This window comes from Pangasianodon hypophthalmus, chromosome 2 (assembly GCF_027358585.1).
Source record: "Pangasianodon hypophthalmus isolate fPanHyp1 chromosome 2, fPanHyp1.pri, whole genome shotgun sequence".
Classification (NCBI taxonomy): domain Eukaryota; kingdom Metazoa; phylum Chordata; class Actinopteri; order Siluriformes; family Pangasiidae; genus Pangasianodon; species Pangasianodon hypophthalmus.
The window spans coordinates 14,652,138-14,671,286 of NC_069711.1; the positions used below are offsets into that span (position 1 = coordinate 14,652,138).

Sequence of the window (19,149 nt, forward strand, 5' to 3'; positions counted from 1 at the left end):
TCTCTCTCTCTCTCTCTCTCTCTCTCTCCATGTGTGTTATGCCTAAGTGTGTGTTCTCTATAGCGGGTGTGTGTGTGTGTATGGGGGGGGGGGGGGGGGGGGGGGGGTGAATGGATATGAAGTCCAGAACTGCCACTAAGGAAAAGTATGAAAAGACTTAAGGGGGATTTCCTCTGTTAGAGAAACTTTTCTCCTCCCCCTTTCTCTTTTTCCCCCTCCCTCCATCTCTCTTTCTCTCCCCCTCACTCTCTCCCTCCCTCTCTCTCTCCCTCCCTCCCTGAAAAAGTAGGAAGCAAGAGTACCAAACCAAGCAACAGGCTCTCTGGCATAGAGTAACTTTTTGCTGCTGTGCTGTAGAATGGCAGTGAGTTACTTCAGCCAAAACACAGCACCATCTCCAAATTGGACAGAAATGCAGATATGTCCTCTTTGGATATAAGTCTGTCTGCAAAACGAAACCAATTTCTGCATGGATAAACAAAGATGACAGCTGGATAACGTGGATAGTATCGCCAAAATGGTATGACCGTTGGTCCTGCTGTTACGTTTTGTGTACGTTTTGTGGTTGTGATATATAGTGCTGCGTGATTATATAAGATGATATAAGATGTTACTGCTTTTAAATAGGAATGGACACAGACTGTTTTTAAATAGGCATGCACAACCTGTCATCTTACTTTTTGCCTGAGGTGAATTGTGTTTGGTTTAATGTAAGTAGTGTTCTTTATCAGATGACTCTATCTTATATTCTAACTACTCTGCATAATGAAGGCTGACATGGGAACTGTGATACACAAATTGTTGAGCTTCACAGAGTTTAGTTTTTGTTTTTTATATATATACTAAAAGATTTTCTTTTCTAAGTATTGATTAGAATGCACTGTGTAGATTACACAAATATTTAACTTTGAGTGTGTACGTGAGGGCATGCGTGTGTGTGTGTGTGTACACCTTTTGTTGTCTGAGTCCTGTACGGTGCGTGGTGGAGTTTCTATTAGCACTTATTAGCTATGCCAAAGTGACTAGTCATGCTTTGACTACAGAACAGGTTCCATACCCAGTCACATTGGAGCTCAAAATTTATAAAGGGCGCTGCAGGAATGTATGTATGTATGTATGCATGTTGTAAATAATAATAATTTCAATGCAAGTTTGAAATATTTATCACTTCAAATATCCATATCTGTATCTGTATTTAAACCAAAGTTGTGACCTAAACAGGCAAGATTTTTTAAAAATTAAATATTAGCACTATGAGATGTTGATGAGATGTTCATAAACTAATAGCCTAATAGTCATGACCAGGCAGTTACTAAGGATGAATGAATGAACACTGTACAATCATATTAATTGTGGTTTTTCCCGTGAGTTTCATATCTGACCTCTCATTTGCGCCTGGCTCCCAGATATTGTACCTTGTGGGATACCAGTCCTGACGCACACCTCTAATCTAAACCAGCTACCCTGCGAACTACAAAAAAATTGTAAAAACATAAAAATGAATAGTGCACCTATTATTTGTATCCATTTTTATATCCATTTAGAACATATTACCTGCTCATTCTGAATAATGTATTTGTATTTGGTTATGTCCCTATCAGATGTTTATATGTATGTTTACTTCTACGGGGGGGGTACATTTGTTTCCTAATAAATTTTTAGATGCATACAGAAATATTTTTCGTCTGTAGGCGCTTGGTGAAGCTGGAGGGAAGCACTATTACCTCCCAGAATACCTTCCTTTTATAGCTCTCTGACTTTCTGATACTAATGAAGATACTACTAGCACTTAACCCTTCCAACTCGATTATTACAGCACTACACAAAACTGACCAATGGTGTACCTTTGCACATTTTCCAACAAATGTAACAATATACCACTTAGATATTAAATGAAGGACCTACCCTGAAGCATGATATACTTATCTGTGCAAGGATTCTGGTCTGTTTTTTCATCTGTTTTCATCATCTATTCCTCAACTCTTTCTGCAGTAATTCAGTTGAAGCATGCCTGTCCTTCCACCAATGTAATTACAGAACCTAAGTGGGCCTGGCTTTTCTCGGAATGCAGCGAGCCACCATTTAGGTCTCATAATGATTCAATGTCTTACTCATAATATGTGGGTGAGAATATGAGAGGCAGCTGTTTATTATTCCTAGGCATCCTCACATGTTTACTCCATGTACCCATAGAAAATGTGTAACAAAGCTATTTAGCTTGACCTTAGTGATTAGTAGTGTGGCCAGTCTAGACTTTGCAAGTGTAACATGGATGGAAAACATAACTTTCCATCCGAATTTTATCTCACTATTTAAGCGATATTATTTTAGTGCTGAAAATGGTCCAAAAATTGTGAGGCGCTGGGTTACCTCTTTTTAGTGACCAGCTTTTGATTTGCAATATCTATTGAAATTCAGTTGCCGATCCAGCCTAATTTTCAACATTGTTTCCTGCATCAAATTTGTTTGATGTAAAGTTCTGTATTCAACCTGTTCTTAATAATATTTACACGGTGTATAATGAGATTTTGTCGGGAGGAACGAGTTTGTCTCCCTAACAGAGCTACAGTGCGTGGTCACCTTAGGCATGATGTTGGAGAGGAACTTCTTCACGTTTTTTATATGTTACACCTTTACTCTAGAATGGATTTATCATTTTGTTTTCCTGAAATATTACAAATATGAGTACAAGTACATGTTTTTGGTACTTGCCAACTCCTAAAGTGATACTGAAATAAGTAACCTATTTAGGATCAGTCAATCAGGTACACCATGGAACATTACATTTAGCTCTGTTTATGTTTTCCCAGTTTACACAGTGGCCTTGAAAAGTGCACATATGCATGTTTGGACACTAAGGCTACTAGGCTTATTAGCTAGTTTATTTTAAATGAAGTGCATTCGGTAACTATATTAGTCACCTTAGACTGAGTAGGATTACAGTGGAGAAGAGCAGGTTTTATTCCACTTCAGCTGTCATTTCATGTTCTCTGTTTATTAGAGCAGCAATGGCTTACCTCCCACAGTGTCACATGATATCAGAGCATTTTTTACTAGTATGAGTAAATGAGCATTGTATCGGGCAGATACCTAAAACCAGTGTTGTTGTTTCCAATATAACCTTTGATATTACACTTGAAATTTAGCTAACATTAGCCAAGTTTCCATCCACTTTTTGTGCTTTTCTTTTATCGACAAAATAAAAGTGCATAAAAAACCTTGCGAAATTTCCTCCTGCCTGTTTCCATCCAATTTTACCAATAAAAATGTGTGTGTGTGATGACGTCATCCTTAAAAAAAATTGTCACATAAGTTTTGGCGTATCGCAAAAGAAATCTGTGCTTGAGCCGTTTCCATACATATTTTTGTGTATATCGCAAATTGTGTACCTTTTGCGTCCTGCATGTCCTCAAATCTTTGTAAAATGATGAGAGTATTGAGACAATTAAGTGAAATTGGCCAGCTTACTTTCATTTTAATTTCACAAATAATTACATCTGTACGAACTATAAGAAGACGATGTCAGAATGGAGAAGTTGCTCATCTGATAGGGCTCCAAGTAACTGCCCTTATGTGACAAGGCCCATGGGTCTGGGAAGTAGTGGTGGAGAGCTGCGCCCATCGCAGGTTGCCACCGACCACCGGGTCCGACCTGAAAGCGGACTACTATTGCCCTTTTCACGCAGGCAACCGGCGCCAAGCACAGAGTAGTGGGGGAAACTTTGGGGGTTAGTAAAACGACTGTCTATCGATGTGCATATGCTGTGTGCACAGCTATTAAAGAAAAATTAATGTGGCGTTATATCAGGCTGCCAAATGTAACGGAGGCCACTGAATTCTTCCCCCAGCGGCTGGATAAATTCTGTAATGTGACATTTTTTTTGTCACATGACAAAAACTGTTTCCAAGCTATTTTTTCACAAAAAAAACCTTGGATGGAAGAATAGCTATTGGTTCCACTGTTTCCACTGATTATCATTGAGATGTTTCTAGATTAACCTTTAACTGTGGTAAATTAATCTGATTGGACATAATTTGAAAAGGCACACTGCTATGTCCCAAAACACACAGCTTGGCGTCAGAACAAGTCTGGAAATTTTTGGTCCAGCCAGAACATGAACTTGACATTTCTGGAGAGACTAGAAAATACTTATACATACAATCTAATCTAGCAAGTTTTTTGGTGCCAGACAGGTTTGAGTATTTCAGAAACTGCTGGGATTTTCATGCACAGTCTCTAGAGTTTACACAGAATAAAAATAGAATAATTGAACAAATTTCTATAATAGCATTTTTCTTAAAGACTGATTTGGCTGCTGTGTTCACCTCTAAACACAAACCTAACAGGCAAATGTTTCAAATATATTTTGAGTTTTATGGCTTGTGATTCCCAGAGACTGAAGTGTTATGTGTCTTCTTCCCAGCTGCTGAGGGACAGGCCTCTGCACACTTGTTTTTGCCTGCAGAAGCCAGCATGTCAGTTTGGCAGCAATGGTCAATGGAAATTAACAGCTTCTAGCCAACCCCTGCTCACACACACAAACAGCTCACACTGTTTAGGTGTGACCTCTATGGATTCATGTAACCCTAAAAAAAATACTCATATAAGCTTACATAACCCTATATTTTACACACTGTGCTAAACACAAAGGTCATTTTTTCATTCTTTCCTTCACTAATGAGGGACTGATCCAGATTCAGCTGATAAAGCTCATGTATTTCTGCCTGAGCGCCCAAGCTGGGAGGAGAAGGCCTTTGTGCTGGCATGGGTTTGTTTTGTCATGGTAATAGAGTTGGTGCAGTACCAACTTAGAAGCATTAACTAAAGAAAAGGTAAAGGAGTAAGTTGTTGACAAAAGGAAATAAAGAGAAAGCCTCTTTTCTGTCAACACAGCTGTTAAGTCTGGACTGGAAAGTACCGTATGCAAGAAAAACTATAGTGATGACACAAAGTGATGCAGTGGGTCAGCAAAAAAATTCCCTGCATGTAACCTAATCTGCATTTCATCAAATTAATTTGTATTAGTCAAAGTTAGATTTTTATTTCTTATTTTATATTGTGACCCAGACAGGCAAGACAAGACAAGACACTAAAGGCAAGGCAACAGATTAACATTCAGATAAATGTGGTTCAAGGTTTAAATTAACATTTGATTGGGTGGTCAGTTATGAACATGGTCATGGTTAAGTGATCAATTATTGTCTCTTTTGAGTCATATGGACAAGTGATAGGGGGTTACACTCACCTGAAATTTCATTTCTGGGTAGCAAGAAGAGAAATTTCTTTAAAAAAAAATGTGTTTTTTTTTTGGCGTGTGTGTGTGTGTGTGTGTGTGTGTGTTTTATTTGTTCTATTTTTGTAATCTATTTTCGTATTGATAAAATATATGGAGTATTTGACACTATCTCAAGTATTTTAAGTTAAAGATGAATTAAACGTGATGTAAATACATATTCAAGGAAAAACTGTTGGCTCTGTTATGCTGTGGGGAACATTTAGCTGGCATAGTTTGTGTCTACTTGTTACTGTAGAATGAACACTGCAAATCAATACACAAACCAAATCTGACTGATCACATTTATGCTATAGTGAAACATTTCATGGGAGTGGTCTCTTTCAGGATAATAATGTCCCCATCCACAGGACACGAGGGCTCACTGAATGGTTTGAAGAGTATAAAAATTATAAATCGTATGCTATGGCCTTCAAAATTGTCTGATCAAACAAAGCAGCACTGATGGGATATTTTGGACTGACGTGTTAGACAGCACTCTCCAGCACCATCATCAAAACACTAATTGCGGGACTGTCTTTTGAAAGAATGGTGTTCATCCCTCTAGTACAGTTCCAGAGATTCTATGCCAATGCACATTAAAGCTATTCTGGTAGCTTTCTGGTATTTCTTCCTGCTCAGTACCATTCATCCTATTAGTGGAGAAGCTCTAAACCGACGGTGGGGCAATGTGACAGTGTGACATCTGTCCCTGGGCTAACCAGTTCATGTCTTAGACCACTTTTAGCTTGCAGAATGTTGTTTACTGACCCATTTTGTGGCCTAGTCAGGATTTATTTTTTTTCTCAGCCACAACTGGAGAGAAGTGACAATATGCAACATGTGTTACAAATTAATTTCTGTGTGTTTTGACCCTGCGAAGGACTGGCAGAGTCACACAGAGAGTAGACTTATGAGCTGTACCTCCAGCCAGATGTTCAGCCACTGACATCTGACAGAACACTTTGTTCTGTTATTTCTACATCAGTTGCACTTTTTGGTATTTTGACTCCATAGCACATTTCACAAGAATTCTATTTTCCATCTACTTTCCTATTGTTTGGTACAGAATATTGACTGCATAAAGGTGGAGCCGTGATTGAGGCTTGGAGTTTGCATGTTAAAGCAGTGGTTAGATCTTGCAAATTCTCCCTGTTTTTCTCCAGCTCTGCCCAGACCAGAGCAGGTGCTGAGTTTTGCATTTTCATTCCAAATTGTCTGTTGGGCAAACAGTACAGCTGAATTTGATTGTTGAGCCTTCCGTTCCTCATGTCCAACTTTTGATGGAAAGTGGCATTTAACATGGCATTTAAATCAAGATTTTTACTTGTTTTTACTTGATTTTTACTAGATTATCTAAAGCTCAGGTGTCCTGGAAGTTTAAGTTCTATATATCCCAGTTTCTCTATACTGAAAGCTTAGATTTACAGGAAAGGGTGGTTGTATTAATAACTTGCTAAGTCTAAGTCAAGAGTCCTCCGAATGTCATAGGTAATGTGTTAGGTTTGTATCTTCCAAACATATCTATCAGAGAAATGCTGCCTGGCAAACAGCAGAAGGCAGATTTGACAATGGCAAAAGGGTTAGAAGCTAATTTGAAAATTTCAAGTTGGTCAGATGGGAAGACGGTTAAACAAATGTGTGGATGGGTAAGCAGACAGCTTGTGCTCTGATGTTAGTTGGGTACACACGTTTTTTTGGGTTGCAATGTAAAGATCTGAAAAAGGACCCAAGCTGTGTGAATGGGGAACATTATGCCACAGGTCCCTCTGTTAGGAATTAAATAAGAGTGGCACCAAGACAAAGCCAACACTGTCCCCTTAAAGAAAGAGGGGAGGGACAGGAAGAAAGGAGGAGAGGAGGGAGATACCTGCTGAGAGAAGGGGGGGGGTTCTTTTGAAATTTGACAGCTGAAAGTACAAGACTTTTTCTGTTAAAGAATGAACACATGTTGGATTAAGGTCTGTTGGAATATGGAGCATGTGGATATTTTGGCTTGCCAGTCAGATCAGTTTTTTCTTATTCTCTCGCAGCAGAGAACGTCATATAGTCTCTAGATACACTATATGGCCAAAAGTATGTGGACACCTGACTATCACACCCATATGTAGTTCTTCCCCCAACTGTTGCCACAAATTTGGAAGCACATAATTGTATAGAATGTCTTTCTAAGATCCATGTTCCTGCATGACAATGCCTGTGCACAAAGCGAGGTACACGTTGGACTCGTGATCGGAAGGTTTAGAGTTCAAATCCCAGTACCACCATGCTGCCACTACTGGGCCCTTGAGCAAGGCCCTTAACCCTCAACTACTCAGGTGTATAAATGAGATAATTGTAAGTCGCTCTGGGTCGTCTGCCAAATGCCATAAATGTAAATGTAAATGTAAGAACTTGAGTGGCCTGCACAGAGCCCTGAATTCAACTCCAATGAACACTTGTGTGATGAACTGCATGCCAGGCCTCCTCATCCAACCTCAGTGCCTTATGGCTGAATGGCAAATCCCGACAGCCACCTCAAAATATAGCATAAATCTTTCCCAGAAGAGTGGGGATTATTATAGCAGCGAAGGTGGGGGGCAAACTCTGGAATGGAATGTTCAGCACGCACATATGATTGTGATGGTTAGGTGTCCACATAGTTTTGGTCATATATGGAAATCTGTAATATATTTATGAGAGTACTTGCTCTTGTTCATGCCATCCTATCAGTGTTCTCCATTAATGAGTCGCCATACAGTTAATACCATACTTTATGTGTTAAAGTATGTTTAAAGTATGTGTGAATTTGTGTCACAATACAGTGAGGGGGTAAACGTTTATGGGTAATCGTAGTGCGCAGATGCTCACTGGCAGGCTAAGGTAAGCTACGCTATCCCATAAACCCTTGATGCAAATACATAAACGTGCTTCAAAGCAGAAGTGTAAACCAGCCTTGACTTGTACAACTACAAAATTTTTAACAGAGTGTTGTGTGTATCTATGGTACTGTGCATCAGCCAGCCTTAATTCAGATGCTGATTGATTGAGTTAGCTGTGCACAGTACCCTCTATTGTTGAGATGAAACATGACCTTTGTTCTGTGGGCTTTATCAAGAGTTTTAGAGTAATACTCAAAATATAATCATTTAATCTGCCTGCAAACATAAGTTACACTGTTCAAATATAATGAGAACAAAGCATCTGGAAGGTGCTGATGTGCAGCGTTGTAGCGAGAGATGTGTAATACTGCAGCTCCACTTATGGGCATGTTTACACATAACTATATTTAGGCTATATAGAATTATTAAATAGTTTTTCAGTTCATGTTAGTTAGCTGGCTAAAGTGTCGTAGTAGTTTTTGGCAAAAAATAAGAGTGTTTTTGGCAAAAAATAAACTATCCAAGAAGTAGGGAGTTATTATACATTGTATTTTGTGAGATATCTGTGCTAGTTCTTGATCTTATTCTGTGGGGAAAATCTGGAAAAAAAACCCCAAATTGCATGGTATCAGTGATTTAGAACCCAGAAGTAATTAGTGATCCTCAGCATTATCACATCGAGTGCCTCTTCCCCATTCATTCTGCAATGAAATGTGCAAGTATAATTGTTGACACCTACATGACAACATGTAAGGGATGCCTTCACTTGTATGCAAATAAAGAAATGCAGAAGTATATACCAGGCCTAAGAAGAGGCAAGATGGCAAGACAGAAACAGAGAATGTTTACTAAGGGAGGGAGGGAGGGAGAGGAAGAGAAAGAGAGAGAGAGGGGGGTCAGCCAAAGGATCCTGGAGCCTGGAGAACAAAAAAGACCACCCTGTACTAGAAATGCAAGCCAGAGATATCAACTGGAATCTGTATTTATTTATGCAAAAAATGTATCTACAAGCTAACATTTTATATTGCGACTAACAATATAGTATTTCAAATTACTATCAATCATACAGAGATTTCAGTTGTCATTCTACCCTTTTTGGTGTCTATGCCTATCATCAGATTAAAGGTTCTTCAGTTGAACATAATAACAACTTGCTTCTGTCTCCAGATTTAACCATACCTTGAATGTTTGATTATAAGAGCATGTTTATAATAACAGGTTTAAGACCATGCTGTTACATTGAAGTTCTGGAGGAAGAAGCCCAGCTCTTGATGAAAAGGCAAACAGAAGATCACATCTCATAGGCTACAGCTGCAATGTATTACAGTCTTTAACACAGTCAGTGAATTCCACATCAGCACAGCTCAATGACTCTCTATCAAATAAATTCATTATGGCTAGAAACAAGCTTAGGAAAAATTCCAGCACAAGCATTCCTCTGAGGTGAGGGCACGACCTCAGAGACACTGCTGTCTGTATTACTGTATGACTAATAGAATACACCTCACACTCACGTCTTGGCTGTGGATAGAGCCTTTGTAGGGGAGAAACTGAAGCTCTTCATCATCTCCCTGTTTTCAATTGTGGCAGCCCACAAAATGGCAGCTAGTGTTATTTCACACTGATGTCACGAAATACTGTTTGAATGTTTTGAGGTTTAGGAACACATTTAATGCTGTAGTTTGTACCATACACATATTTCCTTAACTTTTTTCTTCATAAATACAGGTAATAGAATACAATATACCAAAACTTCCTCCCATAATTCAGTAGTAGGAGTTATACAGCATTGCTTATGTTATACCATTTTCAGTTTTTTTAATGCATTTAATTGAATTTGAAGTTGAGTTAAAGAGTAACTCATTCAGACTTTTTTCCTTGTTATCAAACACCTTTTGCCTCACCAGTCTGTAGACACTGACAGATCAACCATAGAAATATGCTCAGTAGAAGACAGAGCTAGGCACTTTGATCATAGAAATAATCATGCACATGATCATCACAGAGTACACACTCAGAGGAAACACTATCCGGCCTATTAACATATGCATTAGCTCACAGAGACCCACAATTGGCTAGTGCCACTGTGATTGACAGGGAAGAGAGAGTATGCCATTCCTCCCACCATGGCCAATTGTGTTCTCTTGACGGAATGGCCACAGATGGGATTCACTGTTGGGATTCAAACTCACAATCACCTAACGACAGGGTGAACGATCTTCTGTTGCACTACTTGGGTGAGGGAAAGTAGCTTTATACGCACTATTGTCATTTCATTTGTCTAAGATACATTACAGATACAGTCGTATCATATGTTTATAATAATTTCTTGGCTCAATATAGACAATTTGCACAATATATTTACACATGATTAGAGAGAACAGAAATGAAGCTCCTTGTTCCAGGTAGACAAGTTTGTTTGTGTTAGATATACAAGCACAAAGATGCAATTTGATGGTGTGTCATTCAAATTAGCCCAAGTCCATAGTGTAAGATGATGTCACAGACCCTGACTCACGTTTAAAGCCAACTTATCTATTTCAGGAAAAACACGTGTAATGGAATATTACTTTTGTTTAAACTGAGACATGATTAAAATAAGACAGAACATAGTTTAAGATGTTTTTGTTACAAATTTCATGAAATTCTCCAAAGATCTGTACACAATACTGTATCCTGCTGATTCCATCAGCAGGCAAACAAATAAAATCAAATAAACCAGTTATGCTATTAATAATATATACCCAGGTGTCAACCTTGCTTCACAGGTGATGTGGTATACTTTCTGATTATGAGCATTTTCCTTATTTTACTTACTTTCCTCTTTCCATTATTCTGCTACTGTATAATCATTGCTTCATTTATTAATAGCAATATGGCCAAGACATTCGGTATACACCATTTATATATTTTACCCGGAATGTGAACTGGGACTGGGTAATGTGACAACATGATATTGATATTGTGATAACATCATGATATACTTTTCTAAGTATTGTCATTATTGTTAGTTATCAGTGCTTTTAAAGCTCCTTTGTTACAGTAAAAAGTAACTGATTGGATATTAAAAACTATCTTTGTACCAACTATTGTCTTTTCTTCATGAAATACTTTAATTTTTTTTATAAATACTAGACTTTTTTTTTTTCTGATATTTTTGATATTTTTTTGGCACATCACCTACCTCAAATGTGAATGTTATATTTTTGAAAATTATGAATAATTTTCATGTTGTGGTGAAATTTCTGAGGTTACGAAAATAGGCATGTTTTTGTCTCTACATTAGCATTTGACACTTGACATCCTAGGGAGTGTTTTTGATCTGTTCAGTAGACGGAAATGAATATAAGCATTTGGTTGTTTTTGTTATTCAATACAGTTGTCTACAAACTTGATTAAACTTTATAGTAGACTAGCTTGTTTTATAATATACCAAACAATTGATTTTGACATATAGAATGATTTTCAGTGTCTCCAACTGACTTTGACACATTTTTGGTCCTCACGTAAAAAGACAACAGCAACTACATATATAATTAGCACCTTCATAAACTCAAGACTCTTAGCTCTAATGATGCAGTGTGACCAAGAAACAACTGAGTAGTCATTTCTAACAACAGTCTGATAGTTGGAAATCGGGTTATAATAGATGCACTGTACCGCTAATGTGTGTGTTTGTGTGTAAGTGTGTGTGCATGTGTGGTTCAGGTGTGTATAGTGTAAGTATTCAAATGAGTTTTATTGAAATAACTGAGGCTAGATTGAAGCCTAAATCACCAAGATTATTGTAATATTAAGAGAATGACTTGCAGATAACAGTTCTCTGAGAGTAATATTATGGGTGTTTCTTCTTTCTGTGGACTTGGTTGTTTGTTTCGCCGTTCCAGACAGATAAAATACTTCCTGTCTGAGATCTTATTCAAGCACAGCAATCAACAGCATCTGGCTGCAGTATTCTGCATGATTAATTGTACCTATAATCTCATAGCTGTAGGTTGATCTTTTTTAAATAGCTTTAAAAACTGCCAGAGATAGTCTTAACTGAAAATCCATATCTGACATACCTGAACTTCTGCATGTTTCTTGTAAGGTGATTGAACATTGAATATTATTTTGGTTTTAAGCCTATATCGTAGCATTCACATGTTAGACTGCATCTACTGTATTGCTTCAACTAGATTGTGTTGAGACTTTCCCACTTTACAAAAAAGTAAGTAATGGCATAAGTAATGCCATATATCATACATGCTATAACTAATGTTTTTCTATCCATGACTATAATTAAGTCCATAATGAGCAATATGAACTAGTGTCCTATTTAAATAGTATTATTCATATTATCAATGATTTTATTCTTCTTGGTTTATTCATTAAATTCCGTAAAAGTGCAACTTAAGGTTGTTGAAACAATTACACCCACTGACCAACATGATCAACGTGCTAATTTATGTAGATTTATTTTAATCATGAATGAAACATAAACATTGGTTAATGCAGAGCTTAATTTTTAAGTCAGTCTTTAAACGTCAATGGATGTTTACTTTATTATTACTTATGGTATGAGAATGCTAGAATTCATAGTTTACATGTTTTACAGGGAGCCTTACTAGTCACTGTCCATTTTGGATGGAATAAACATTTAGTTGCATATGTGTATTATTTATGTAACAATTATTGTTTATTTTATTGCTAACTTTTGTCATTATTTACAGTGTGTTAATTCTGTAGTTACCTAAAACAGTAAATAAGGTGAGTTAAAGTACCCTTAGTGTAAACCATTACCCACATACTCCTTATTCACACTCACGTAAACTCACACAAAGTGGAGTGTAATTATGCACAAATTGCACGCATGTGATTCAGACCATGTTTTATTATGTTTTCTTTTTTCTGTTCTAGTCTGGTTCTCTTCTGTGGGTGGTTAAGCATTTTAAATGAGCTGTGACTGGAAAACAACACAATATTCCAAAATGCACTCCTTGCTTAAACAGAAATAAAATTAATCCTAGCACTTCTAGGACATCCTAGCACTTCTAAGACAAAGCAAACAAAAGGTGGTTTCCCAGATGTCATGTTAAAACAGCTTGTTACATACTACTCTTCATTTGTGCATTCCCAATATATTGCAATCTTTATTGATCCTCTCTCCCAATCTCTCTCTCTCTCTCTGACATCTCTCTCAGAATTCCTCTTCTCTGGACTGGTCCATTCAGAGTGCACTGTCATCTCTTTACCCCCCATTTGAGGCCACTGCTCCAACGGTCCTGAGCCAGCTCTTTCGTACCATCGAGGCACGTTACCAGGGAGACGCACTGCAGTGCTTTTTGGATTACCTCATTCCAGCCAAACACATCCTAGAGAGTGTGCAACAGGCTGCCTGTGTGAGTACAACACATTAATCACAAAAATAGTGAAGTAATTTAAATTACTAGTCTTCTACATCATCATCTGAAATTTTCAATTAAAATCAAACATTAGACTAATCATTCAGCACTACACATATGCTTGAAGATTACTGTATAGTATGGGAAATATATTCTTTCCTGTATTATCATTACAATTCCTTTGAATGAGGTTAAGATGTGTTTGTGCACACCAAAGCCTCTTCTTTTTTAAATAAGGAACAATCAAATATGACCAGACTCAAAAATATTTACCTACAATCCATAGTGAAAAGGTAAGATCATGCAGAAAAAAATTTAGTTTCAATAAATCATTCATGCTCAAAGTTAATAGAATGTTAATAAAGGTTTTAAATCATAATCCTTTCCTCCATTCCTCTCTTTCTAGGCTGAGTACGCTGATGTTTTGTTCCGGTGTGAAGGTTGGCCACTCTGTTTGAGAGACCGTGTGGTGATCCAGCTAGCCCCCATTAACCCCTTACTGTTACGTCCGGGAGACTTCTACTTGCAGGTGGAACCCTTTGGCGAACAGTCAGCCCGTATAGTCCTTAAGAGCCTCCTTGTGCAGGAAGATCTCTTGGCACAGGAGGATCTGGTGTTACTAGCAGGTTTTAGGGCACAAGAAGGCCCTGCCGTGGAGGAGACTCCCATCCCAGAGACATCATACCCATGCATTTTCACTGAAGCGTGGTTGAAGGAAATCAATGAGGGTCGACATGGAAATCAGCTACATCAATGTGTGCTTTCTTCTGATCAGGGGATTGTGAAGGTGCCCTGGGCAGAAGTGATCAACCCTGAATTTCTGGACAGGCCAAAAGCTTGGCAGAAGGTTGAGTCTAAAACATGCACAAATGCAGGTTTAATACAGCAAGATAATTCTGAGGAAGAGCCCAACTCACAGTTTCCTGTAAACATGTCTTTTCCCAAAACAACTCTTGAACCAGAAACCATGATCCTTCCAGCTAAAAATAGTGTTGCAGTTTCACATCAATTAGTGAAAAGTGGCAATAGATTTGTTAAGACAGAACAAGGGAAACCTGTGAGCAATTCTGTAGGCAAACCTGTTGGTTGGGTTTCCCCAAATACGTGGGACAGTAGGCCCAGTCGAGAGCTGGAGGGGGAGTATGTAGATCTTTTGGATTTTGCAAAAGAGAAGGATGCTTTAAGCTTTAAAATAGCTGTTATACCTTCAGTTCCAGTGTCTTTCAGACCTCATTCCCCTCTATCAAAAGGAGGCAGCACCCCATGTGTTCAAGCCTCTGAAATGATGGATGAGCACTGTGTTCCATATTCAAGAAGTAATCAGTTTTCCGAAGAACCAAAGAAGGGTTCTGAATCCAAGGGTAGGCATCGTCAGTCTTACCTAGCAGCGATAAAAAACCCAATAAGTTTTGAGAAGGCAAACACAATACTGCCCCTGGATGAAACATGGCCAGGCTTAGGAGAAGCAGAACCAGGCTATGAGGCACAAGGGGTTGACCTTGGGAGTGAGTCTTTCAGCAGTTCACCAGTGCAGAGTTCAACCCAACTTGGACAAAATCTGATACAGTCCTGTCCAGATTCAGGTCAGCAAGATCAGAACTTAGTTCAAATTAATATGAATGCGATACACCTTTCCCAGAACACAGCACTGCCAAGTCTCAACACAGCTGAACAGCCAAAGCACTTGCTTACTGAAAAACCTCCAGACAATCTTCAGAAAACTGTACTGGAACACACTGGAGCAGTTAATGTCAACAGGCAACACTGCCTGACTGAGCAGGAACCCCGTCAAATGTGGACCAGTGTGCATAAGCATCACAAAACACAACCCTTGCCCAAAATGGGACTAAGAGCTTTGCCAGATCATAGAAGTCACCGACAAGAGACTGGTGCCTACAAATGTCAAGGTGTAGGCAAGGGAAGGCAAATAGATCAGTTTGTGTATGGCCTTGCAACTCCTCATAAATCGCTTCAACAACCTACAGGACAGAGACCTTCTCTATTTCCTCACCCACAGAACAGTCTAAACATGCTTCAAGAACAACACAGTCAATCAGAACAAAGACCTAACTGTGTAAACAAGCAGTGTGGTGAAAACCCTGCACAGGTATTGAAAGGTTTGGGGAAAAGCAGGTCTAAAGCCCGCTCTGCTTCCTCAGTATCAGAGCCAGCCATGGAGTGTTCGCAGGAGGATAGGCCAGCCAGCAGGAGTCGCAGTGATGTTTGTCCAGAGATCATTCCCATGGTTCCTGGAGTTCAGGTCCAACGAAGCAAGAAATACACTACCTTTGGACTTGTGTCGCCAAAACTAGACAGACGGAAAGCAGCAAAAAATGGTATGAAGCAACAAAGAATTCATTACATGCTACAAAGTTACATCCTAAAATAAAGTTGTTATTGGCTTTCATGGGTTTCCTCACTCAGTGATGTTTTCGATTAGAGAATAGTCATTCCATGGTAGATTTAATTTGAAACAAATGTGTTATGTTTATATCCAAACCTTACTTTTGTTTTCAAATGGGATGTGACTGGATCGTAGATACCTCTCTGTGTAATATGTATCTTTTACAGCCCACCTTATACATAAACATGTGCAAACATGATTGATATGAGTGATTGTTTGAAGAGAAAACACATCTGCTTTGTAGACTATGCTCTAGCTGTGTGTATGTCTGGTCGACATCCGGCAAGAGGGTCAGCACAATGTCATGTAACATGCTTATTACAAAACTGGTCCCTTACAAATGGTCTGATCAACAGATGACTTTGACTCATCTCCTTCACAAAGAGTGGAATGTGCAGTCCTGACAGTTTGTCCTGACAAAAGGTCATCCAAAAAGAGTACATAATGACATGGGGCCAAGTGTCATAGGTCGTAGTTTGTACAGCATTCTAGTAGGGAATTCTCCTCGCCTCCATCTCATCCCCCACTTCAGCAGAATGAGGCCATTTATGCTGGACAAAATTCCAGCACGAAGGGCCAGAAATAACTGCTCCCTCACTCTCCTCTGCAGGAAAAGGCTGTTTGATGTCTTTTTTTAAGTGAAGACAAAAGAGACTTAGTTGTACTGTAGTTAACAGTGTGTGTTAATCAGAGGGAGAGAGAGAAAGAGAGAAAGTGCCCAACTGCACCACATAGTGTAGCCGAATGGTCATAACAGCAGTTTGGAAATTAATAACTAAAGTACTGTCCAGATGGGATTTCCAGAAATATATCTGTTAAGTAATCTTGTCGAAAGACATTTGTAATAATTATGATTGATTTGTGCATCATAAACAATCTCCATATAAATCACAATGATGGGAGTTTCTTCATCATGTGCGCATGATCATCACAACATCTTCTAACTTTAATGCAAAGTGATTGTTTTGACAATTATTATAATCTCTTGTTGTAGGGGTGCACTTCATCATCAGTAGATCTATGCTAGAATCTCAGTAGCTTACTTAAACCCCCACAAGGCCTTTTGAATATCACCTGTATTTTATTGTTATTTTATTGAAAATAAACTTAAAATCAATAAAATCAACAACAAATCTTTTCCCATCAGATATAATGGAATATTTACAACGAACATGTCTACTCAGATGGGATATACAGTGGATATAAAAAGTGAAAAACAAATAGAAATATTTTAGAGAAAAAAAACTTACAATAACCTGGTTGCATAAGTGTGCACACCCTTTCATAATGGAGCATGTGACCATGCTTAAAATGAACATTCACACTCTTATTCAAAAGTAATAATCATACAGAATCATTGATTCTGATTAACTCCAGATAAAGATCAGGATTTTCTTGACGTATTCTTGACATCTCCATGCTGAAGCCATGGTCCGCAATGAGCTTACAAAGCATGTACGGGATCTCATTGTGGAAAGGTTTTGAACAGGACAGGAGTACAAAAGAATTTCCAAAACATAAGACAATCATCAAAAAGTGGAGAACCACAACTTTTCTCTAAAAAGTTTCTGTTTTATTTGTTCATTTTTTTATTACTATATCTCATTAAAGGTAGAAAAAGATCTGACATGGTTTATCTTGGTTTCATTTTTTATACCAGAAAAACATGCAATTTTATCAGGGATGTGTAGACTTTTATGTCCACTGTATTACCTGTACTATGTGTGCTATAAGGACACAGAAAGTTTCAGAGTAGGTTATAGGGTTTACTGGGTTAGGTCATCGCACAAAGATAACAATGCCATGCTGATGTAATAGGGCATAAGGACATTTGATTATAGGTTGAATTTGTGCTGTAGAAAAAAAAAGTAAATGCTTAATTTTCTTTTGCATTTTAAGACATGTCAGCTGCTGGGTCTGTTGAACAGTTTACTGCACTTCAGAATGGGGCAGTGCTCCAGAGCTCCTCAGCACAATTACAAAGTGTCTCTCCTGAACATGGAAGTCAGCTTACTGCCCTTTCACATGACCCCACCATCAAGAATGTTCTCCAACTGGGCATCATTTGTCTGCCAGGTGACCTGTTCTGAGCATCTATATTTTATTCAATTTAGTTATTCATTTATTTAAAATATTTATTTGTCCAAAGTCAATAGCAATATACTGTTTTTGAAGCTTTTTTGTTTTTAGACTGCTTTGCAAAAGCTAGTCACTGTATTTTAAACCTATCTTAAATCAAGGAAAACTGCTGATGTAAATCCCAAGTCATTTAAAAAAATAATTATAAAGGTTTTAGATTTTATCTACCACTTATCCCTCCACTAATAGGTTGTGATGTGCATTGATGTGCTAATAAGTGATTAGTTACCTTTATGTTTATGTACACAAATGGATTATACTGATAAAATCTGACAAAGGTATATCCTGCTTTCGATGGCAGTTTATCATTTACAGATAGTCTTTGCTGAAAACCAATAGCCCAGGGGTGGACCTAACCCACAAAATGTTGTACAATGTGGAACAACACACTTATCAACAACACACTAATCCAGCCTGAAACCCACAGAAACTCCACCCAGGTAGGAGGAGGTGGAACAGGTCTGATGCCACCCCATGGACTTTTGGTTCTGCACCGAGGGCTTTCTTGGACAAACAGACGTTGAATGCAGGATATGCTTTTGACTGATTATGCCAGTGTAATCTGTTTCTGTACATAAACATTAAGATACCTCACTACACACTAGCAACAAACATATATAGACACATGGATGGATTCTGAACCTGTGGAGCACATGCCAGCCTACTAGCGCTGGATAAGTGGTAGATAAAATCTAAAAGCCTTACACTGATTATTATTATTTTACAAAAAAAAAAAAAATCAGTTTGTTCCCAAAAATTCACACACATAATATTACTGTTTGTCTGTGTAATACTGTCTTTCCTGTGCCTCCCATAGGCAGTCGTGACAGAGCTGGCAGAGCTGTGCTTGAAGTCCATGGGGGGAAGAATGGCTGGGCATCCCCTCTGCTCTCTCCTCTAGTACTCTGCAAACTGGTCCTTTATCTTCACACCATTCCGAGGTACCTGAATAAAGGTTTTAGGTTTGATTATCTGTTTAGTTGTTTTGATGCAGAGACTTGTCAACTGAATTGGCCTTATAGTAAACATACATTTTGGGTGCAACTGTAACATCATATCTTGACCACTAGATGGCAGAATGAGGCAGC

The 19,149-nt window shown here is 38.3% G+C and overlaps 1 protein-coding gene across 4 annotated transcripts in view; it reads left to right on the forward strand.

Moving 5' to 3' along the window:
* The first annotated feature begins 282 nt into the window (after window positions 1-282).
* quo (quattro) overlaps window positions 283-19,149 on the forward strand; it is a 37,053-nt gene continuing 18,186 nt past the window's right edge. For 2 of the 4 annotated variants that reach the window (XM_026918833.3, XM_026918841.3), the window contains exons 1-5: window positions 284-520; window positions 13,318-13,515; window positions 13,925-15,854; window positions 17,822-17,998; window positions 18,879-19,002. In XM_026918833.3, coding sequence (XP_026774634.2) covers window positions 518-520; window positions 13,318-13,515; window positions 13,925-15,854; window positions 17,822-17,998; window positions 18,879-19,002 — 2,432 coding nt within the window. In that variant the 5' untranslated portion in view covers window positions 284-517. Of the gene's footprint in view, window positions 521-13,317; window positions 13,516-13,924; window positions 15,855-17,821; window positions 17,999-18,878; window positions 19,003-19,149 lie in introns of all 4 variants that reach the window. The other 2 variants (XM_034314483.2, XM_026918825.3) reach the window with 2 other exon arrangements.